The following is a 22,025-nucleotide window of genomic DNA, read 5'->3' as shown; positions in this document are numbered from 1 at the left end:
AAAACATTCTGGTGGTAGTACTTAGATACAGCCTACCATTTAGGTAAGAAATACGAATATAAAACATTAAAAGCTTCTAGTTAAATAATTTGACCATTCTCGGTCTGATATGGTCCGTATTGACTATGCCACAATTATATAACTCAAAGGCTCTTAGTGGGCCCACGCTGTTAAAACTTTATTAAATGCATAAAACTATGCGACTTCACATAACTCGTACATGTTTAGAGAAATTGACCCGTTCTCTTCATCAGCGTGCAAAATAATAACACATCCACATAAATAAAAACCCGAATGTATGAAGGGAATGGGTCAATTTCTCGAAGCATGTACGATTGATGTACAGTAGCACAGTTTTTTATGTATGTAATAAGGTATTGACAGGCCAAATCAACTACGAGCCTTTGAGTCATATAATTAATAATTTCTCATCACTTTTTAAAGACTTCCTTTTGAAATGTTTAACATACTCCACGTGTCCAACCCTGAAGTTTTACCAAACCTTCCCACCTTCCCGCTTCCGAAACTCACATCAAAATGGTGACATGCACATGTTGTTCGCTCATTTACTGATTAAGTATAAATGATTACCTATGTTAAACTTAGTTTTCAGTACTTCTGCTTAATAATACGTTAAGCATAGTTTTTTAACATAATACAGATGAGATCTTGTAGTTCTCATTAGCGAATTACTTTGTCTCTTTCTTACGCGGTGCAGCCAATGAGCGTACACTCGATGTATATTCTTTCACACATTAGCACATATTCTAAAAGTGAAATCTGTGTATGCACCAGATTAGAGGAGCAGTCTGGTTCTTACACTGACGGATAGAGCGTTTCCTTCAAAATAGCTAACGTAAGAATATGAACTGGACCGAAACGTGGAGCTGTCTGGTTCTTGCGCCGGTCTCTTCAATTGTTGTAAGTTGTTTACTTAAGTTACATTGATGAATCACGACACAAAAAAGTTACTTTTTATACAGTACAACCTCAGAAAATATTCTGAAGTGGTTAAGTTTACATGATAGAACATCCTATTTCTATACTTATTTTAGAAAAGAGGAATTCATACAACTCAGAAAGTAACCAGGACTTTATGTACATTGTTACAAATACTATTTGTTTCCTTTGAGCTTTGCTGAATAATCAAACATCACATAAGCAGCATTTCCATGTGGCGTAATCGAACGATACTGAGGATGGAAGATACTAACCTTATTATATAATATTACAAATTGATAATATTCTTACATTGTGATAGTGGAAGTACATCGATGTAGAGAAAGTAGAACAAAATTTAACCTGTTTAGTGTCCACCTTCCCATCGCTCTGTCGAAATATTACATGAATATGTAAAATCAATTCAAGTCAGTTTAATTTAGTGTCTTACATATTGATCGATAGGGCCACTTCTTGTTGTGAACGAGTAGAAAATAAAATTAGTTCACGTGTGTTATGAAATGCTGCAGTTCCCCCAAAAGCACTGTAGCAGCTAAAACCAGGAGAGCAGAAGGGTAGATAGCTGAGCTCGTATCCTTGTTACAACCACTGGTCGGGCAGCAGAACACGCAGAAGTATTCATCCTTACTTCGGTCGCATCCTTCCAAACCAAGGCCTCGATTCATCATTGCATCCTCGAATCCACAGGGCCCCAGCCCACATTCTCGCTTCATCACAAAGCCATTTCGTGCTGTAAAGAAACAAATACATTATAGAATAATTAAAAACACAGCACACTTGAGTTATGACATATAAAACTAAAATGGCATGTAATCAATATAGAGTAACTAGAAAAGAATCTTCTATTGTTGGTTTCCTAATCATAGAAAAGGAGATAAATATACATTCTGTGCATAACAGTTTGTGAATCAATTTCAAAGCGGAGATCTGAAATTCTGTCAAAAATCACTATTTAGTTTTATGAAAATAAATAAATAAATAAATAAATAAATAAATAAATAAATAAATAAATAAATAAATAAATAAATAAATAAATAAATAAATAAATAAATAAATAAATAAATAAATAAATAAATAAATAAATAAATAAATAAATAAATAAATATTTGCTCTCGTAATTTCATACCACCTGGTTATAACAAAGGGGATTACTCTCACTCATGTTTATACTTTATGACATACCAGACTACGGAACATTGGGGTACTGTAAAATCAATTACCGTACATACGCTAATACACCACACCATCGAATAATCCGTGCACCCAAATTTTAGGAGAGAAAGGTTTAGGAAATAATTTCTCTTTTAATTTGTATTTTATTTACAAGAATTTAATCCCACATGATTATGGACTCCCAAAGTGAATAAAATACACATTTGCTTTAAGAAACGATTCGTGATCTTCACATGCTGTTGCAAAGCATCCGGGAATATACCTCTATAGCAAAAAAAGTGACGTACAATTTTTATCAATTTAATATGAATGGATGGAATAAAATAACGAAGTCAATACAGTAATTGCATGCTCCCATATTTTATTTAACATCCCTTTTCTCGTGATCACTAGCGGAAGAATCATATTTGTCGTCCCCACTTCTCCATAGAGCGTCATCCACAGTTCCGTCAAGTGAACAGCGTTGTCCGACCGATTACAGATATCAGGGGAAGATAGGCAAACCGCATGTCAATTCTGATCAGCGGGTTGTCTATCTAAACTATTGTATAAAGGTGGGGTCTTTGAGGTGTAGCAGTAACAACGTTATTGTTCGGCCCCGCGATGTAGGTGGCAACGCGTCGGCCTGTCACCTGGCGGTCCCGGCCTGGGGACTGGGTGTTTGTGACGTCCTTTCCTCACACACAACATTCCACTCTACCGCGATTCCATTACAATATGGTGCCAGTAGGGGAAAACGATCATGGGTCGACGCCCCAAACAAATAGCATTTAAAAACAACAACGTTATTTCAAAATAATGCGCGCTTCCCAGTGTTTCATCACTAAATTCCGTAAACAATATGCGCGTAGTATTCGCGAGTATGCGGTATATCACAAAGTATGGATTAGGTATAATATACACGTTGATGATTTGATGTTATTTGGACCAAGCTCTTTGAGATTCTGAAGGTGATCGGAATCAGATAAAGAGAAAGAAGAATTATCTACAATCTGTATAAAATCAGCCTGCAGTGATAAGAATTGAGGGCTTTGAAAAATAAGCAGCAATCCGGAAAGGAGTGAGGCAAGGCTGCAGTTTGTCCTTCCTCCTTTCCAATAGTTGTATAGAACTGGCGATAAAGGAAGTAAAAGAAGAATTTTGAAAGGAAATCATAATTCAAGAAGAGAAATCAAAACCCTGAGATTTGCCGATGATATTGTTATTTTATCTCAGTCTGCAGAAGATCTGCAGAGATTATTGAATGGTACGGACACAGTCTTGGAGAAGGAGTACAAGATGAAAATAAATCAATCCAAAACAAAGGTAATGGAGTGCAGTCGAAGGAAGTCAGGTGATGCAGGAAATATTAGATTAGGAAATGAAGTAGTTGAATATTGTTACTTGGGTATTAGAGTAACTAATGATGGCAGAAGTAAGGAGGACATAAAGTACAGACTAGCACAAGCAAGTAAGGCCTTTCATAAGAAAAGATATTTGCTCACTTCGAACATTGATATAGGAATTAGGAAGAAGTTTTGGAAGAATTTCGTCTGGAGTGTGGCATTGTATGGAGATGAAACATGGAAGATAACTAGCTCAGAAAGAAGGAGAAGAAACGCTATGAAATACTGTGTTACAGAAGGATGCTGAAGGTGAGATGGGTAGATCGAATCACAAGTGAAGAGATACTGTATCGAGAGGAGAAAGATGTTTCGAAATTTGACCAAAAGAAGAGATAGAATGATAGGACATATCTTAAGACACCCAGGACTTGTTCAGTTAGTTTTCAAGGTGGTAAAAATGGCAGGCGAAGGCCAAGGTATGAATGTGTCAAACGGACTAAAGTAGATGTAGGATGATGTAGTTACGTACAGATGAAATGGTTAGCACAGGATAGGGTGGGATGGACAGCTGCATCAAACCCGTCTATGGACTGAATGATACAAACAACGGCCACCCCCAAAGCCTTTAATGACCTGTACAAGAGATAACATTGAATTTAACTTTTTTGAGTTACCCTGTGATGAAACGATATTTCAGTTTTGACAGCACCTTTCATTATCCAGCAAGGTTTATTCATTCGTCACTGCTTTCAACAGTTCAGCAGCCCAAAGATGACTTACACAGAAACTGCCTCGAGTCCGCTTGAAACTTCCATTCATAACAGTCCCCTCCACCCTGACAATCAACGCTCGCTCGTATTGACCGCGCTCCAAGAGTGCCATTTCATACCACAAGAAAACCTGATCCTCAGCATTTCGAGGAGCTCACAACAGCTTAAGGTAGTCTTGCAACGTTGTAAGGCTAAGTCATGGCAGGAGGAATGAGAACTAATAATGATTACAACGTATGGTTAGAATCAATGTTTTTCAGCGTTGACATATTGACAGAAAGAACGTGAAATGTGTCCAGTCGATCGTAATGAAGATTAATGAAACTGTACCGGGCGGTACACCTCCACGCCGCTAATTTAAAAATTGCGCCAGTTGAAACTCCTCTGCTGGAGGAAGTCTGAACTTTATCTACGCTATTAATTCTTTACCTTCTCAGAAGATTGATGGTTATGAATTTCATGTTTTTGGTCCGTATTGAACTGAGAATAATATATAAGTAATAATAATAATAACGTAAATGTTTCCACCTTTTCAATACTACAATATATTCACAAAATTACAAAATTATACGGTACTAGTTTCGACCCATCTAGGGGTCATCATCAGCCGTATTGGAGCAAAGATCATTTGTGGCGAAATCCTAAGACAATATTATTTTAAAGAATAACAAGTGAAATGAGATGTTATGGTAATAGTTAATAATACAAGGAATATACATACTAAGAGGTTTTTAACAAAGAATAAAGTATAAATGGGGTGTTGTAAAAATTATAATCATGGAAATCAGTAAGTTCTTGTATTGAAATGAATTATGGCTTAGGAAGAGGGCTTAAGGTGGGGCTGAAGGGTGCGGGAGAAAGTGTAATTGTCTTGGAAAAGTACCTTTGATTAAATTTAGGATTGAGTTTAGGTTGGCTGCATTATTGTTTCTGAGGAAAGTGATAAATAGTTCGAAGAGTATGTTGGGTTTCTCTGAGATTTCATTGAGATTGTGACTGGCATTAAAGTATTGGTCTAGGTGTATGTAGTAATTTTCCATTATGTTCAGTAAAGGGCCCTTGTTTGCTAATACGAGGATGTCCATGTCTTGTTCAATATTGGTGAAATTATGGTTATAATCTTGCATGTGTTGGCCGATGGCTGAAAACTTGTTGTATTTTATTGCGTTAGTGTGCTCGTGGTATCTGATAATGAAGTTTCTCCCGGTTTGCCCGATGTAGGTTTTTTTACAGGTGGTACATTTGATCCTATAAACTCCTGATTTTAAAAAACTGCTGGTCTTGTTGATGTGTGAAGTATTGTATAAAACATTCATGTTCTTATTGTTGGTTTTGAAGGCTATTTTAACGCCTTGTTTCTTAAAGATGTTGGTTAACTTGTAGATATCATTGTTGAACGTGAAGGTGGAAAATGTTAGAGGTTTGGTTATTTCTTTTTTGAGGGTAGTTTTTGGGCGATGTTTGTGTTTATTGATTATCCTTTCTATAAAATGATTGCTGAAGCCGTTGAATTTTGCGATTCTGCGGATTGTGTTGAGTTCGTTTTTTAGATCTTTATTGGACATAGGTATGCTGAAGGCTCGGTGAACTAGGCTATTGTATGTGGCTCGTTTGTGGGACTGGGGGTGCACTGAATCTTGGCGAATGGTGGAGGCTGTTTGAGTGGGTTTTCTGAAAATTTTATAACTGAAAGAATCTGAGTTTCTAGTGATGGTTAAATCTAGAAAGTTGATTTTTTGATTTGATTCGGATTCTAGTGTGAATTTGATATGAGGATCAATATTGTTGAGTCTTAAGAGGGTGGTGGGTGCGTTAATTGATTTCTCATTCATGATTACAAAGACATCGTCGACATATCTGGCCCAAAAGAGAATGTTTTCGAATTCGTTGTCAATTTTGGTGTATTCGAGGAAGTCCAGGTATATTTCTGCTAAGATACCTGAGGCCGGTGACTCCATTGCCAAACCATTTTGTTGATATATGACATTGTCAAAAGTGAAGAAGTTATTGTTGATGATAAGTTTTAATATTGTGATAAAGTCTTGTATCTCTAGTTTGCTTAAGTGGCTGTTTTTGTTTAAATTGTTTATAATTATCGGAATTAATTTTGATACTTGTATGCTTGGGTACATGTTTACAATATCGAAAGAGTGGATGGAGTGATCCGGTTGCAAATTGAACTTGTTTAGTTTTTCTACTAGCTCAGATGTGTTTTTAATAGACTTTTTGGATAAGAATTGATAATTTTTTCTTAAGAAACATTGGATGAATTGTGATATTCTGTATAAGGGGCTCGGTCTATAGTTGATAATTGGCCGGATGGGAATTCCGGTTTTGTGAATTTTGGGAAGAGCCTTAGCAGTGGGGAGTCCTGGGTTCATATGTATGAGTTTGGATTTTTCCTGTTCGGTAAATAAAAATGAAGTGGTTTTAAGAGTTTGTTTAAGTAGTTTTTGAATTTTTTGGGTGGGGTCTTTTTTGATTATGGAAAATGAGCTGTCTGTGAAAAAGTTTTTTGTTTTTTCAATATATACTTTTTTATCCATGATAACTGTTGCATTGCCTTTGTCAGCTTTGGTTACGATGAGTTCGTTGTCTTTAATTTTCTTCTTGAGGGCGTATATGCGCTTTTGTTCAGCAATTATTTCTTTATTATTGAGGTTATTTGCGGGGTTGGTTAAATTGTGGAGGATATCAGTCAGTTTCCTTTTAACATCGGTTCTAACCTCATTTTGCGTGTCTTCCGGCATTTTGCTGATGGCTAGCTCTGATTCTGTGATCATAGTAGCGGCTATGTTGAGGCTGTTCAAGTTTGGCCAGTTGTGTTTCGGTCCTTTGGATAAAGTTAAGTGTTCACTTTCACTTAAGGACCGAAACACAACTGGCCAAACTTGAACAGCCTCAACATAGCCGCTACTATGATCACAGAATCAGAGCTAGCCATCAGCAAAATGCCGGAAGACACGCAAAATGAGGTTAGAACCGATGTTAAAAGGAAACTGACTGATATCCTCCACAATTTAACCAACCCCGCAAATAACCTCAATAATAAAGAAATAATTGCTGAACAAAAGCGCATATACGCCCTCAAGAAGAAAATTAAAGACAACGAACTCATCGTAACCAAAGCTGACAAAGGCAATGCAACAGTTATCATGGATAAAAAAGTATATATTGAAAAAACAAAAAACTTTTTCACAGACAGCTCATTTTCCATAATCAAAAAAGACCCCACCCAAAAAATTCAAAAACTACTTAAACAAACTCTTAAAAACACTTCATTTTTATTTACCGAACAGGAAAAATCCAAACTCATACATATGAACCCAGGACTCCCCACTGCTAAGGCTCTTCCCAAAATTCACAAAACCGGAATTCCCATCCGGCCAATTATCAACTATAGACCGAGCCCCTTATACAGAATATCACAATTCATCCAATGTTTCTTAAGAAAAAATTATCAATTCTTATCCAAAAAGTCTATTAAAAACACATCTGAGCTAGTAGAAAAACTAAACAAGTTCAATTTGCAACCGGATCACTCCATCCACTCTTTCGATATTGTAAACATGTACCCAAGCATACAAGTATCAAAATTAATTCCGATAATTATAAACAATTTAAACAAAAACAGCCACTTAAGCAAACTAGAGATACAAGACTTTATCACAATATTAAAACTTATCATCAACAATAACTTCTTCACTTTTGACAATGTCATATATCAACAAAATGGTTTGGCAATGGAGTCACCGGCCTCAGGTATCTTAGCAGAAATATACCTGGACTTCCTCGAATACACCAAAATTGACAACGAATTCGAAAACATTCTCTTTTGGGCCAGATATGTCGACGATGTCTTTGTAATCATGAATGAGAAATCAATTAACGCACCCACCACCCTCTTAAGACTCAACAATATTGATCCTCATATCAAATTCACACTAGAATCCGAATCAAATCAAAAAATCAACTTTCTAGATTTAACCATCACTAGAAACTCAGATTCTTTCAGTTATAAAATTTTCAGAAAACCCACTCAAACAGCCTCCACCATTCGCCAAGATTCAGTGCACCCCCAGTCCCACAAACGAGCCACATACAATAGCCTAGTTCACCGAGCCTTCAGCATACCTATGTCCAATAAAGATCTAAAAAACGAACTCAACACAATCCGCAGAATCGCAAAATTCAACGGCTTCAGCAATCATTTTATAGAAAGGATAATCAATAAACGCAAACATCGCCCAAAAACTACCCTCAAAAAAGAAATAACCAAACCTCTAACATTTTCCACATTCACGTTCAACAATGATATCTACAAGTTAACCAACATCTTTAAGAAACAAGGCGTTAAAATAGCCTTCAAAACCAACAATAAGAACATGAATGTTTTATACAATACTTCACACATCAACAAGACCAGCAGTTTTTTAAAATCAGGAGTTTATAGGATCAAATGTACCACCTGTAAAAAAACCTACATCGGGCAAACCGGGAGAAACTTCATTATCAGATACCACGAGCACACTAACGCAATAAAATACAACAAGTTTTCAGCCATCGGCCAACACATGCAAGATTATAACCATAATTTCACCAATATTGAACAAGACATGGACATCCTCGTATTAGCAAACAAGGGCCCTTTACTGAACATAATGGAAAATTACTACATACACCTAGACCAATACTTTAATGCCAGTCACAATCTCAATGAAATCTCAGAGAAACCCAACATACTCTTCGATCTATTTATCACTTTCCTCAGAAACAATAATGCAGCCAACCTAAACTCAATCCTAAATTTAATCAAAGGTACTTTTCCAAGACAATAGGGAACATGCATGATCCGGGGTTTTAATTAAAAATATGCTAATCTGATTCAAAATTTCGTGCAGAATTCAAAAATGTGATCAGAATGTACAAATAATAACTCCAAACATGATAAAAATCTACGAAAATGTCACGTCACGCAAGTACGCGATCTCATTGGTCTGACGTCATCGTACAGATTGACTGAATTAGCAGACGAAATAACGCATAGTGCGCTGTGAGAAGCAGGATACACTTCGCGTATTTCTACTTTACGTTAGTGTCTAGTATGATTAAATTCGAGGTCTATACATCGGATAATAATCTGAGTGGTATATTTTAGACTTAAAATGAATCCTGCGCAAACAGTGAGGCAGAAAACTTATAAATGGTGTAGAGTTCCGATGTGCAATAGCACATCGCATACCATACCAAACAAATTTTTTATACATGTTCCAAAGACGCTAAAACTAGGGAGAAATGGATTTTGGCGAGCCGGAAAAATGCTGGTGATATATCGGAAAAGTCTACAGTTTATTTTTTTGAAGATTTTAACAAGATGAATTTGTTTGAATTTTCAAATCATTTTTCCATGTCAGCTGTTCTAGTGGTAAAACTTTAAATTTTAATGTATGATGCTTTATTCAAATGCTTCAATTACATCTTGGAATATGAAAGTAATAAACAGTGCATTAAATAATGCTGATTATTAAAGTATTCTCCAAACCTAACCTATGTTTTGGGTGATCCATGTCAAGATAATAAATCAAAGGGGTTGTGAACCATTTTGACAGCTCTAATTCTACCAATATATCTTAGCATGGGACAGTTATGTATGTCTTTATTGAAGAGCTTAATTGGTAAAGAAATTTAGGCTATATCTAAATAGTCTATAATGTAAAAAAGAATAGGCGTGTACATCACGAAAGGAAACAACGTGAATTTAACAAATGTATAACTCTACACAAAACCAATGCTTGTTTGTTGGGGTCTTATAAGTTAACAATGCTCAATTATAATAATTATCATAATATTAATGAAATAACATAATTGCACACAGGTGAAAATAGTGATGTATGTGTTTAAAATATTATCCAACTTAGCCTAAGTTTTCGGTTATACAAGCCAAGTCAATAAACCGAAGGGTAAAAATACCGCGCGAGTTGGCCGTGCGGTTAGGAGCGAGCAGCTGTGAGCTCGCATCCGGGAGATAGAAGGTTTTGAACCCCACTGCTGGCAGCCCTGAAGATGGTTTTCCGTGGTTTCCCATTTTCACACCAGGCAAATGCTGAGGCTGTACCTAAGGCCACGGCTGCTTTGTTCCCATTCCTAGGCCTTTCCTGTCCCATCGTCGCCATAAGACCTATATGTGACGGTGTGACGTAAAGCAAACAGCAAAAACAAAAAAAAAGTAAAAGTCACAGCACCCAAAGACATTCCTGTATTGAGCGACTAAAATGTCACCAGGACACTTTTCTTTCCTGATATACTCAGCTTGTTAAAAGCCAAATGTAATTAATGTTATTGGCTTCACGCCCCGCTAACTACTTCTACGATTTTCGGAGACGCCGATGTGCAGGAATTTAGTCCTGCAGGAGTTCTATTACGTGCCAGTAAATCTACCGACACGAGGCTGACGTATTTGAGCACCTTCAACTACCACCGGACTGAACCAGGATCGAACCTGCCAAGTTGGGGTCAGAAGGCCAGCACCTCAACCGTCTGAACCACTCAGCCCAACTTGTGAAAACTAGATGAAGTCATATTTATCTTTATCATGTTTAACTTTTTCCCTCCACCAAGATATTTAATTCTCTTTCATGGGCCCCGGAAGTGGGTAGGCCAGTTTCCCCAACCATAAATATATATTTTTTTTAGAAATGATAGGTTATAGACCTACAGTACTATGATCTTTCTTTCTTTCTTTCTTTCTTTCTTTCTTAATCAGTTTATCCTTCAGGGTCGGTTTTCTCTCGGACTCAGCGAGGGATTTCACCTCTACCACTTCAAGGGCAGTGTCCTGGAACGTGAGACTTTGAGTATGGTGATGAAACTGGTGAGGAGGGCCATTACCTCGCCCAGGCGGCCTCACCTGTTATGCTCAACAGGGGCCTTGTTGGAGGATGGGAGGATCGGAAGGGATAGACAAGGAAGAGGGAAGGAAACGGCCGTGGCCTTAGGTGCCTGGAGGAGAAGTAGGAAAATACGAAAAACCACTTCGAGGATGGCTGAGGTGGGATTCGAAACCCTTCTACTCAGTTGACCTCCCGAGGCTGAGTAGACCCCGTTCCAGCCCTCGTACTATTTGTTTTCAACTTTCATGGCAGAGCCGGGAATCGAAACCGGGCCTCCGGAAGTGGCACACATTTACCACTACACCACAGAAGCGGACTAGTACTATAATGCTACCTATATGTTTATGTTAGTGCTGAAATCCGATTTCTTACTTTACTAATGCTGAAAGCCCGAAAATGTAATGTTATTCTTTAATAGGGGAATCAGTCCAGAAGGAAATATTGAAAGTGATGTGATATCTATCCAGGTTCGTTGTTATCCTAATACTATGGGTTACAGTACATTGCACATATATAAAAGACGCCACTTACAAACTTGCTTGTTATCCGCTAATTTCTGCGGCCACAAAAGTCACATTTTTCAAGAATGATGACATCTACACATGGTAGATTGACTGTGCTGTTTTGAACCTTTCTTCTGTCATTTCGAAGTTATTCGCGATCATGAATAATAAACGATCGGCTTTTAGCAACGGCTGATGCACAACGGCTGGTAGAGCTCCATGCAGTACTGGATCGTGACGTCACAGCGCGCCGCTTACGTCAGAGGCCGTTTCACTCGCCTTGCGGAAAGGCACTATTAAATATTTTTTTAATGGTAGAAAACAAGGCAACATACCACAATGTAATACGTTTACGTACTATTTCATTGGTGTACTTTTCAAAAAAAATATTTTTGAAAATGATGCATGTTCCCAATTACACTTTCTCCCGCACCCTTCAGCCCCACCTTAAGCCCTCTTCCTAAGCCATATTTCATTTCAATACAAGAACTTACTGATTTCCATGATTATAATTTTTACAACACCCCATTTATACTTTATTCTTTGTTAAAAACCTCTTAGTATGTATATTCCTTGTATTATTAACTATTACCATAACATCTCATTTCACTTGTTATTCTTTAAAATAATATTGTCTTAGGATTTCGCCACAAATGATCTTTGCTCCAATACGGCTGATGATGACCCCTAGATGGGTCGAAACTAGTACCGTATAATTTTGTAATTTTGTGAATATATTGTAGTATTGAAAAGGTGGAAACATTTACGTTATTATTATTATTACTTATATATTATTCTCAGAAGATGTCACCACGTGGAAAATTTTGAGTTTTTGAACTGTGTCATTTTTGATGTGTTTTTGTTTGGCTTGAAGTAAGAAGTGTGAACTTTCTCTTCTAGAGGACACTACTGAAGATCAACAATAGTGCACCCTAGTGCGGAGTCAAAGAACTATTTTGTTGGAGAAATTTTTATTTCAAATGTTTGTTTCTTGTTAAATTTCTTTCTGTTATTGTTTAAGTTGGCTGTATACCCCTCTTTTCCCCCTTGTTTTAGATTTATCCAATCCCGAATTTCTTTTAGTAATTTCCGACCAATCCGATGTATCTTCCCCCAACTTGGATATGTTTCTGTACCCTAGCCAATAAAGTAATTGTGGGCGGGTGTTTTCATTCCCCTAACGCCTAGAACCTTCCGCGAGAGGATATAAACTGCTGATTTTTGGGTCTCTGCGCCACTTCTGTTCCATCTTTCAGTGTGTAAAGTACATAGCAGGGGGCGGGAAGCGCCTCTTTCCTCGGCAGCGGTCAACAACAAGGTAATGGCCGATTAGTAACTTCTTTCTTTGCTAGCTCAGCAGTTTAACTCTCGGGGCGGGTTCGAAGCGTTCCACCATGTAACCTTTTCCTAAATGTAACTACTCTTTTCATATATTCTCTTTTAAAGCTACATACTGGGATAGAGAGTGCTAACCCTCTCGAGCTCCCACTCATATTGTTTTGAGGTGAACTTATTTTTCTCAACCTATTCTTCGTTAACGTAAAACAAATTATTCTCTTTTTAAGTCACCTCTTTAGTATAGGATTAGCCCTTGTATTTACGGCCTAGTGCCAAGTAGGTCTTAATCAAAGTGTATTAGGAGTGCAAGTTCGCCTCCTCTCAAATTGTTATTTTAGAGGTCATTTAATTAACCTCCTTTTCATTTAATAGACCTCAGTAGATTGGGTATTTTACCCCTGTGTTTACGTCCGTTGAGGACAGCTTGAAGGTGGAGTTTGGTGTGGCCTGGGAGAGGCTTAAATTTGAGAGCGAGTGGCTCTTTTGAAAATTGAGTATTGTATGCCTCGTGGAGGCTTTTCAGTGTAATTTGGAGCAAGGGCTCCTAGGCATGAATGGGGTTTTCTGCCCCTCTGTTGAAACTTGTGTCTGTGGGGTAAAACTGAGCAGATTGCCCTAGCATTGTGCAGTCAGGGCGCGAAGCCCAAATCCTGTAAATATTGTAACTACCCTGTGAACTTGCTACTTTGTACCTGCCATGCTTGTTATTTCTTTGTTTTGAAAAGAAAATATAACCTTGTTAAATTTTAAATTAATTTTACTCTTAGTAGCTTGAGACCTGTTCACCACCCCGCACCTTCTTTCACGCATAACTACCACAAAAACTCGGTAACAGAAACCAATAATGATCCTCAAAATGTAGCTTATAAAATACTATGTAGATGCAAGGTCAGTGCCATTACAGTTTGAATTTATACATTTTTACAAGTCGCTTAACGTCGCACCGACACAGATAGGTCTTATGGTGACGATGGGACAGGAAAGGGCTAGGAGTGGGTAGGAAGCAGACGTGGCCTTACGTAAGGTACAGACCCATCATTTGCCTGGTGTAAAAATGGGAAACCACGGAAAACGACCTTCAGGACTGCCGATAGTCGGGTTTGAACTCACTATCTCCCGAATACTGGATACTGGCCGCACTTAATCGACTGAAGCTATTGAGTTCGGTTTAAATTTATAAAGACTTGGTTTTTTATCATGTTAGTAAAAACTGTATATTCATTTAATAATTGTAAAGTGAGATTTCATGACAAATTAAATTTAAGTTTAATTCCATTTTACGTTTAGGCTATTTTAAATGATATTAAATTTACATTAATTTTAAACAGTTATAGTGCTCAATATATTCTGTTTATGCAGGTGTATAATTATATGGTTTGGCATAGCTCGAGCCCCGCCATGTGTAAAAAGGCATAAATAAATGAATAAATAAATGAATAAATAAATAAATAAACTGCAAGCATGAATGCTTGCGTACAATGTACTTCAAGTTTGAATCTCTCACTTCCATTTAGGAATAATAAACGGAATGACGTGTTATTTTTTATTTATCTTTTATTACAATTTGCTTTACGTCGCACCAACACAGATAGGTCTTTTGGCGACCATGGAATAGAAAATGGCTAGGGATGGGAAGGAAGCGGCCGTGGCTTTAATTGAGGTATATCCCCACCATTTGCCGGTGTGAAAATGGGAAACCACGGAAAACCATCTTCAGGGCTGCTGACAGAGGGGATCGAACCCACTATCTCCCGAATGCAAACTGATAGCTATGCGCGCATCCACTTACTCGAATGTGGTAAGTGAAAGCATGGCAAATTGAACGGAAATTTATTTCGTTTCCTATTTTAACATCGACCACTAACATGAGTATGAATTTAATGCCTGCTTAGATAATCAGTGCGGCTCCTTGGCTCAATGGTCAGTACAGCGGTGTCCGTTTCAGAGGTACCTGAGTTCGATTCCCAACCGGGGCAGCGAGTTTAGCCTCGTTTGGTTCTAGCTCGGTGAATGAGTGTTTGTGTTTGTCTTAATACACACGTCTTCAATTTGTATACAACATATCACACTATCACCACAGAAACTCGCAACAATGAATACATCCCTTCACACAGGGATATCGTCAGGAAGAGTATCCAGCTGTAAAACTGGTCACAATCCACACTTAACCCCGACCTCGCACAAATGTGAAAAAGTTCAGGAAGAAGAATATCTGCCTAGATAATCAAACAAAAGCAAAGAAAAGCAAAGCAAAGCTCTCTCCTTACAGGCCGTGTAGGCCATCGGGCGACTGGAAGGTAAAGACTTCCACTATCTATAACCTCGGCACTATGTGGTATACAGTGGTTAGCTCTATGCACGACCACCTTTGAATCCAAAGCTATGTGTCTCCTGAAGTGGAAACCTCGTTTCAAAATTTTTCAACATCCCGACGAGGAACCCGCATAAGGTAGGGGGCCATATTTCCATCCTTCAGCAGATTTGGACTTTTAGAAATTCAAGAGTATTATGGACAAAGCTGATTTTAATATATTTTTCCTTTCTAACCTTACGGAACACTTTCCCTATAATGAAGTAGTTGGAGTCCGCCTCTGTGGTGTAGTGGTTAGCGTGATTAGCTGCCACGCCCGGAGGCCCGGGTTCGATTCCCGGCTCTGCCACGAGATTTGAAAAGTGGTACGAGGGCCATAGTTGGGTCCACTCAGCCTCGGGGGGTCAACTGAGTAGAGGTGTGTTCGATTCCCACCTCAGCCATCCTGGAAGTGGTTTTTCGTGGTTTCCCACTTCTCCTCCAGGCAAATGCCAGGATGGTACCTAACTTAAAGCCACGGCCGCTACCTTCCCTCTTCCTTGTCTATCCCTTCCAATCTTCCCATCCATCCACAGGACCCCTGTTCAGCGTAGCTGGTGAGGCTGCCTGGGCGAGGTACTGGTCATCCTCCCCAGTTGTATCGCACCACCCAAAGTCTCACGTTACAGGACACTGCCCTTGAGGCGGTAGAGGTGGGATCCCTTGATGAGTCCGAGGGAAAAAAACAACTCTGGAGGGTAAACATTTTAAGCATAAGAATAAGAATTACTTGAAGGCCATTTATGAAAACTGTTTTCTTGGTATTCTTTTTAGCATAGTCTTTCAGCGTTGCTTGAGTAATGTTTACCGCTTTACTTGCACGTTTGTAACCTATTATCTGGTCCCTCACTGCCTTAATAGCCTTTTTCATAGCATCCTTATCCCACTGCTTGCGTTTTCCCGTCTGAAAATAATAATAAACTTCATAAATAACAAATAGAATGAAGGGGGACGAAATTACGAATATGCCCTGATTTATTATAATGGCCGCTACAGTAAATCACTCCAACCACCTCACTGTAGCGATTACACACCAGGAACTACACCACACGACTGAAATGCAGTCCAGTATTTCAAACACGTATCAGTGCTCACTCTAGGAATAACAGGCTCTTAATTTAAATGCTGGACAAACTCAGCTTAGCATGAAAACTGAATCCTCCTTGTACACGGAAACTAAACGTGGTGCACACAACCAACTCTCACAAGACAACGGGATCAGACCACACGTGTGCGCGCGGTTGAACTTTACGTACTAGCCGTGCAAACTGGAAATCCCTAGGAGGAGCAATTTAATTAATTAATTAATAAATTTATTTATTGACTTTTGCAGTGGCGAAGTTAGGGCTCGTGGCCCTCTCTTACACTTAACCACATAATTTATAGATATTACGTACCGGGTGGTTCACAAACCCCTTATTTTATTCGGAAATAGGTAACCCAACTAACGCGTATATCATAGTCATCCTAAAGACATTAGTACCTGCTTCTTTATGGCCTTAGTACAGCCATACCGTTTATATAATGCTCGAGAACACGGTAGAAATCATTAATGGCAGTGTTATTTCTACTGCTTAAACTATAATGAATGTGGAAAACGATCACAGCTGCGAATAATAGTATCTTACGTTTGGACAGGAAGTGTTTATAAGGACTACAACGTGCTAACAATGAATTTAGGCTCGCGATAGGTAAGATGGCTGAACCACGCGTAATTCGCGTTACACCAGCCGAACTGCGTGGAAGTAGGTTCGAAGCGCAAGCTGATACCCTTTTTTTTTTTTTTTTTTTCGATTAACGCCGTTTACAGTGACTGTAGGATATGCCCGCTTATCATCCCGTTCCAAAGAGTGAAATTTCATTTGGTCCTGAAAAGTACCGTGTCCGCCTCTGTGGTGTAGTGGTTAGTGTGATTAGCTGCCACCCCTGGAGGACCGGCTTCGATTCCCAGCTCTGCCACTGAATTTGAAAAGTGGTACGAGAGTTGGAACGGGGACCAATCAGCCTCGGGAGGTCAACTGCGTGGAGGCGGGTTAGATTCCCACCTCAGCCATCCTAGAAGTGGATTTCCGTTGTTTCCCACTTCTCCTCCAGGCAAATAGGGACTGTCCGGCCAAGGCGGTAAAGGCGTGCTCGATTCGCCCGGAAGGACGTGGGTTCGAATCCCCGTCAGGAAGTCGTAAAATTTAAGAAACGAGATTTCCACTTCCCGAGGTGCATATGGCCCTGTGGTTCACTCATCATACACCAAAAATGAGTACCAGGTTAATTCCTGGGGGGCAAAGGCGGCCGGGCGTAGAGCTACCCCATCACGTGCTGAGGTTAACAATGGAGGAAGCCTATACCTTCCACTCCCCCAAGGGCCTTCATGGCCTGTACGGAGGTGACTTTGCTTTGCTTTGCCTCCAGGCAAATGCCAAGATGGTGCCTGACTTAAGGCCACGGCCGCTTCCTTCCCTCTTCCTTGCCTATCCCTTCCAATCTTCCCATCCACCAACAAGGCCCTTGTTCAGCATAGCAGGTGAGTCCGCCTGGGCGAGGTACTGGTCATCCTCCCCAGTTGTATCCCACACCCAAAATCTGAAGCTGCAGGACACTGCCCTTGATGCGGTAAAGGTGGGATCGCTCGCTGAGTCCGAGGGAAAAACAGACCCTGGAGGGTAACCCGGACCCTGGAGGGTAACCCGATAAAGAAGAAGAAGAAGAAATAGTAGTAGTAGTAGAAGAAGAAGCAGAAAAGGGCAGTTTTTGTCCGATGTTACGTAACCAGGTAGGATTATGGCGTGATGGTCTGTAGATAGGAAGTAGGCTACCTTGAATATTCAGAGTAACAAGTGTTCGAAATGTTGAACACTTTTCAGTGTTCATTTAACTTTTCCATTACGGATCACGTGGCATACATTTTAATTCACCGTACTTCTTTCTCTTTCTTTCTTTCTTAATCCGTTTACCGTCCAGGGTTGACTTTTCCCTCGGACTCAGCGAGGGATTTCACCTCTACCACCTCAAGAGCAGTGTCCTGGAGCGTGAGACTTTGGATCGGGGATGAAACTGGGGAGGAGGACCTGTACGTTGCTCAAGCGGCCTCACCTGTTATGCTGAACAAGGGCTTTGTTGGGGGTTGGGAAGATTGGAAGGGATAGGCAAGGAAAAGGGAAGGAAGCGGCCGTGGCCTTAAGAGAGGTAACGTCCCGGCATTTGCTTGGAGGAGAATTGGAAAACCACGGAAAACCGCTTCGAGTATGCCTGAGGTGGGAATCGAACTCCCTCTAGTCAGTTGACCTCCCGAGGCTGAGTAGACCCAATTTCGGCCCTCGTGCTACTGTTCAAATTTCGTGGCAGAGCCGGGAATTAAACTCGGGTCTCCAGCTGTCGCAGCTGATCACACTAACCACTTCACCACAGAGGAGGACTCGACCGTACTTTCTCCATAAATTGGCAATAATTCAACGTACTCTTCATATGAATATATCGTGAGGAAATTAATAAGTACTGTGATGTGCCTTGGTAGGTGTGGATTCTTACTTGTGTGCGCTGGATTCGGTAGGTTGTGGATTCGAGTCCCATGCTGGCCGTCCTGAAAATGGTTTTCCTCGGTTTGCAAATTTCACCGCCAGGCTAATGCCGGGACGGTACCTTAATAAAAGACCAAGGCCGATTTCCTCCCCAATCCTTCCCCCATCCATCCATCCATCCATCCATAGGGGAAAGACACCAAATCAGAGTGCACCCCTTAAAACCAATAGCAAATACATAATGATCATGATTGTATCCCTGCTAAAATGGAGCACATTTGTCTTTTAAAAAATTGCCTTTTGCTGGATTCGAACCACTACGCTGTCGATACTTGCGCTTCAGCCCTTAATGGATTCAGCCATGAAGTGAACATACACGATGCTTTCTAGATGTTTAGTACTTAAATACGGCCGTCCCACTTCGAATGTTAACATAGGTGTCAAATTCTTCAATGAAGGTTTACAGTGGTCTCTTAACTTCCTTACATTACAGAGCTCGTGGCATAACCTATTAGTTCGATCGTATTACGGGTACCTGTGTTATTTCAAGGCGCAATAAATCACATGTTTGCAGAATGGTCCTTAGTACTTGGCGCGGAATTATGCATAGTAGTTTCTCCTTTGCTAGGTGTATGGATCAATTTACAGGGATGACATACAGGTAGGGGAGAGCATTGTTGACCATAAGAAGAAATTTCAAGTTATTTGGTATTCATAAAAGTAAATTATAAAGATCTTTAAGTTATAAGCGTTATTTGGGTTGCTTATCTCCGAAAAAATAAAGGGTAGGTGAACCACCCGGTATTTAAAAGAAATGTGTTATTCTATTATAAAATCAAAAGATGTTCGTCTCTGTGGTCTAGTGGTTAGCGTGATTAGCTTCCACCCCCAGAGGCCCGGGTTCGATTCCCGGATCTGCCACAGAATTTAAAAAGTAGCCTCGGGAGGTCAACTGAACAGGGGTGCGTTCGATTCCCACCTCAGCCATCCTGGAGGTGGGTTTCTGTGGTTTCCCTCTTCTCCTCCAGGCAAATTCCGGGGTGATGCGTAACTTAAGGCTACGGCCGCTTCCTTCCCTCTTCCTTGTCTATCCCTTCCAATCTTTCCATCCCACAACAAGGCCCCTGTTCAGCATAGCAGGTGAGGCCGCCTGGGCGAGGCACTGGTCATTCTCCCTAGTTGTATCCCCGACCTCAAGTCTCACGCTCCAGAACACTGCCCTTGAAGTGGTAGAGGTGAGATCCCTCGCTGAGTCCGAGGGAAAAACCAACACTGGAGGGTAAAATGCTGGCCCCTGGGTGTAGGGTTAGCGTGCCTGCCTCTTACCAGGAGGCCCCGTGTTCGATTATCGGCCAGGTCAGGGAATTTTACCTGGACCTGAGGGCTGGTTCGAGGTCCACTCAGCCTACGTGATTAGAATTGAGGAGCTATCTGACAGTGAGATAGCGGACCTGGTCTAGAAAGCCAAAAATAACGGTCGACAGGATCCGTCGTGCTGATCACACGACACCTCGTAATCTGCAGGCCTTCGGGCTGAGCAGCGTTCGCTTGGTAGTCCAAGGCCATTCAAGGGCTGTAGTGTCATGGGGTTTGGAGGGGAGGGGAGGGGAGGGTAAAACGATTAAGAAAGAAAATCAAAGATAAGCTGAAAGTACAGATTTGGACAACATATAATGAAGAAAGAAAGCAAAGTTAAACGAATAAAATAGAATAAAATAAACTAAACTAAAATAAATCCGGAGCATGAAAGTAAAACGGAAAAGACAAAGTCATAATGAAAATGTAAGGTACAATCTGAAAAATATAAGCAATGCATAAAAAGAAAACAATACGTTATAAATGGAAAAATAAGTACGGCCGTAAAAAATGATCTATGCACATGAGTAGGAAGCTAAATATTATGTACATTTACAATAAAAATAATAATACTAATATTAATATTAATAAAAATAATAATAATACCGTTGGTACACCCTCTCCGTGCATTTAAACGGAGCGCCTTTTAGAAGGCCATCTATATCGTGTACTTCAATCTGTGTGTTGGAGAAGTTTGAATGTTTATCGTCAGATATCTCTACTGTCTACTTATGTGCCCCCTCTGGTGGGAAGATGAACAATTAATTTTCAAAGAAATGTGTAATTTCCAGGTTTTCAGAACTGAAATGTTGTAATTTTTTTTTGTGTTTTTAGGTTACTAGCACTGGTATCCCTTCCTTCTTCTAAATTTTCGACGAATAATGAATTTTGTACATTTATTAAATCAACCAATATAATTTGTGGGTGTGTACAGGGCTTCGGCCCAAAGAATTCTGGAACCTTCCTCTCCGAATGTGAACCCTCTCTTTGTTCCCTTTCAACTTGGTATATGGGTGATTATGATTTTGTGAAGTTTAAGATTTATCTCTTCCTTTTGTAATTTAAAATTTTCTCACCATCTAGTAACCTTCGTAGTATAGGCTTAGCCTCTGTAAGTTCGGGCCCTCAGCCCACATAGGCTTTTAAGAATTTCCAGTGAACTTCAAAGGAGTTCAAGTGTTCGCCTCCTAATATTTTGGTTTACGGCCGTCATATTAAATGTTTTCTTTTACATTAAGGCTAGGTAGAATGGGCACTTATTGCCTCTGTTAGTGTTTCATTATTCTTATTTAAATGTAACTTAGTCTGTCGAGCGAATAAAACAGTGGAAACTGGTTGTATTTAACCTATTGTAAAAGTTAAACTCTGCCTTTGAGAGGCTTGAATCTTGTAAATTTTAGAGAGTAGTTTCCTAGGTAATTGCGCGGAGCAAATATGCTCTTTCAAATGTTGTAAATTTTTGAAGCCCCGTCTCCTCGCTTGTAACTGATTGGAGCAGTAGTGTTCTTGGTAATAGTGTAACGTTTGAGCTACCTAACTCATCTCTTTATTGTACCTGACTACTCTTATGTTTCAAATAATTATTGTTTCTAGAGCTGTAGAGCTCCCCTCATGTCTATTCAAAGGTTATTTGTTATTTTTTAACAAAGTTTAAAATTTGAAAAGAAAAAAGGAAAGCAATAACATGTCAGTTTTTAGAGTTTAAAATTAAAAATTGATCACTTCTCTGTCCACCAATTCATGCCCGCACCTTCTTATACCTCTGTGCTCCACGGGAACTTCGTATCAATAATAATAATAATAATAATAACGACAATCACACGAAGCAATCAGCGGTATTAAACA

The 22,025-nt window shown here is 39.6% G+C and overlaps 1 protein-coding gene across 1 annotated transcript in view; it reads right to left on the bottom strand.

The window, feature by feature from the left end:
* Positions 1–954: 954 nt before the first annotated feature.
* Positions 955–22,025, bottom strand: part of LOC136863222 (uncharacterized) — a 514,687-nt gene continuing 493,616 nt past the window's right edge. The window contains exon 3 of the mRNA XM_067139591.2: positions 955–1,690. Within this exon, the coding sequence (XP_066995692.1) occupies positions 1,440–1,690 (251 nt within the window). The 3' untranslated portion in view covers positions 955–1,439. The remainder of the gene's footprint in view (positions 1,691–22,025) is intronic.

This window comes from Anabrus simplex, chromosome 2, assembly GCF_040414725.1.
Source record: "Anabrus simplex isolate iqAnaSimp1 chromosome 2, ASM4041472v1, whole genome shotgun sequence".
Classification (NCBI taxonomy): domain Eukaryota; kingdom Metazoa; phylum Arthropoda; class Insecta; order Orthoptera; family Tettigoniidae; genus Anabrus; species Anabrus simplex.
The sequence above is the reverse complement of the archived record's forward strand: the minus strand, read 5'-3'. Positions and strand labels throughout refer to the sequence as shown.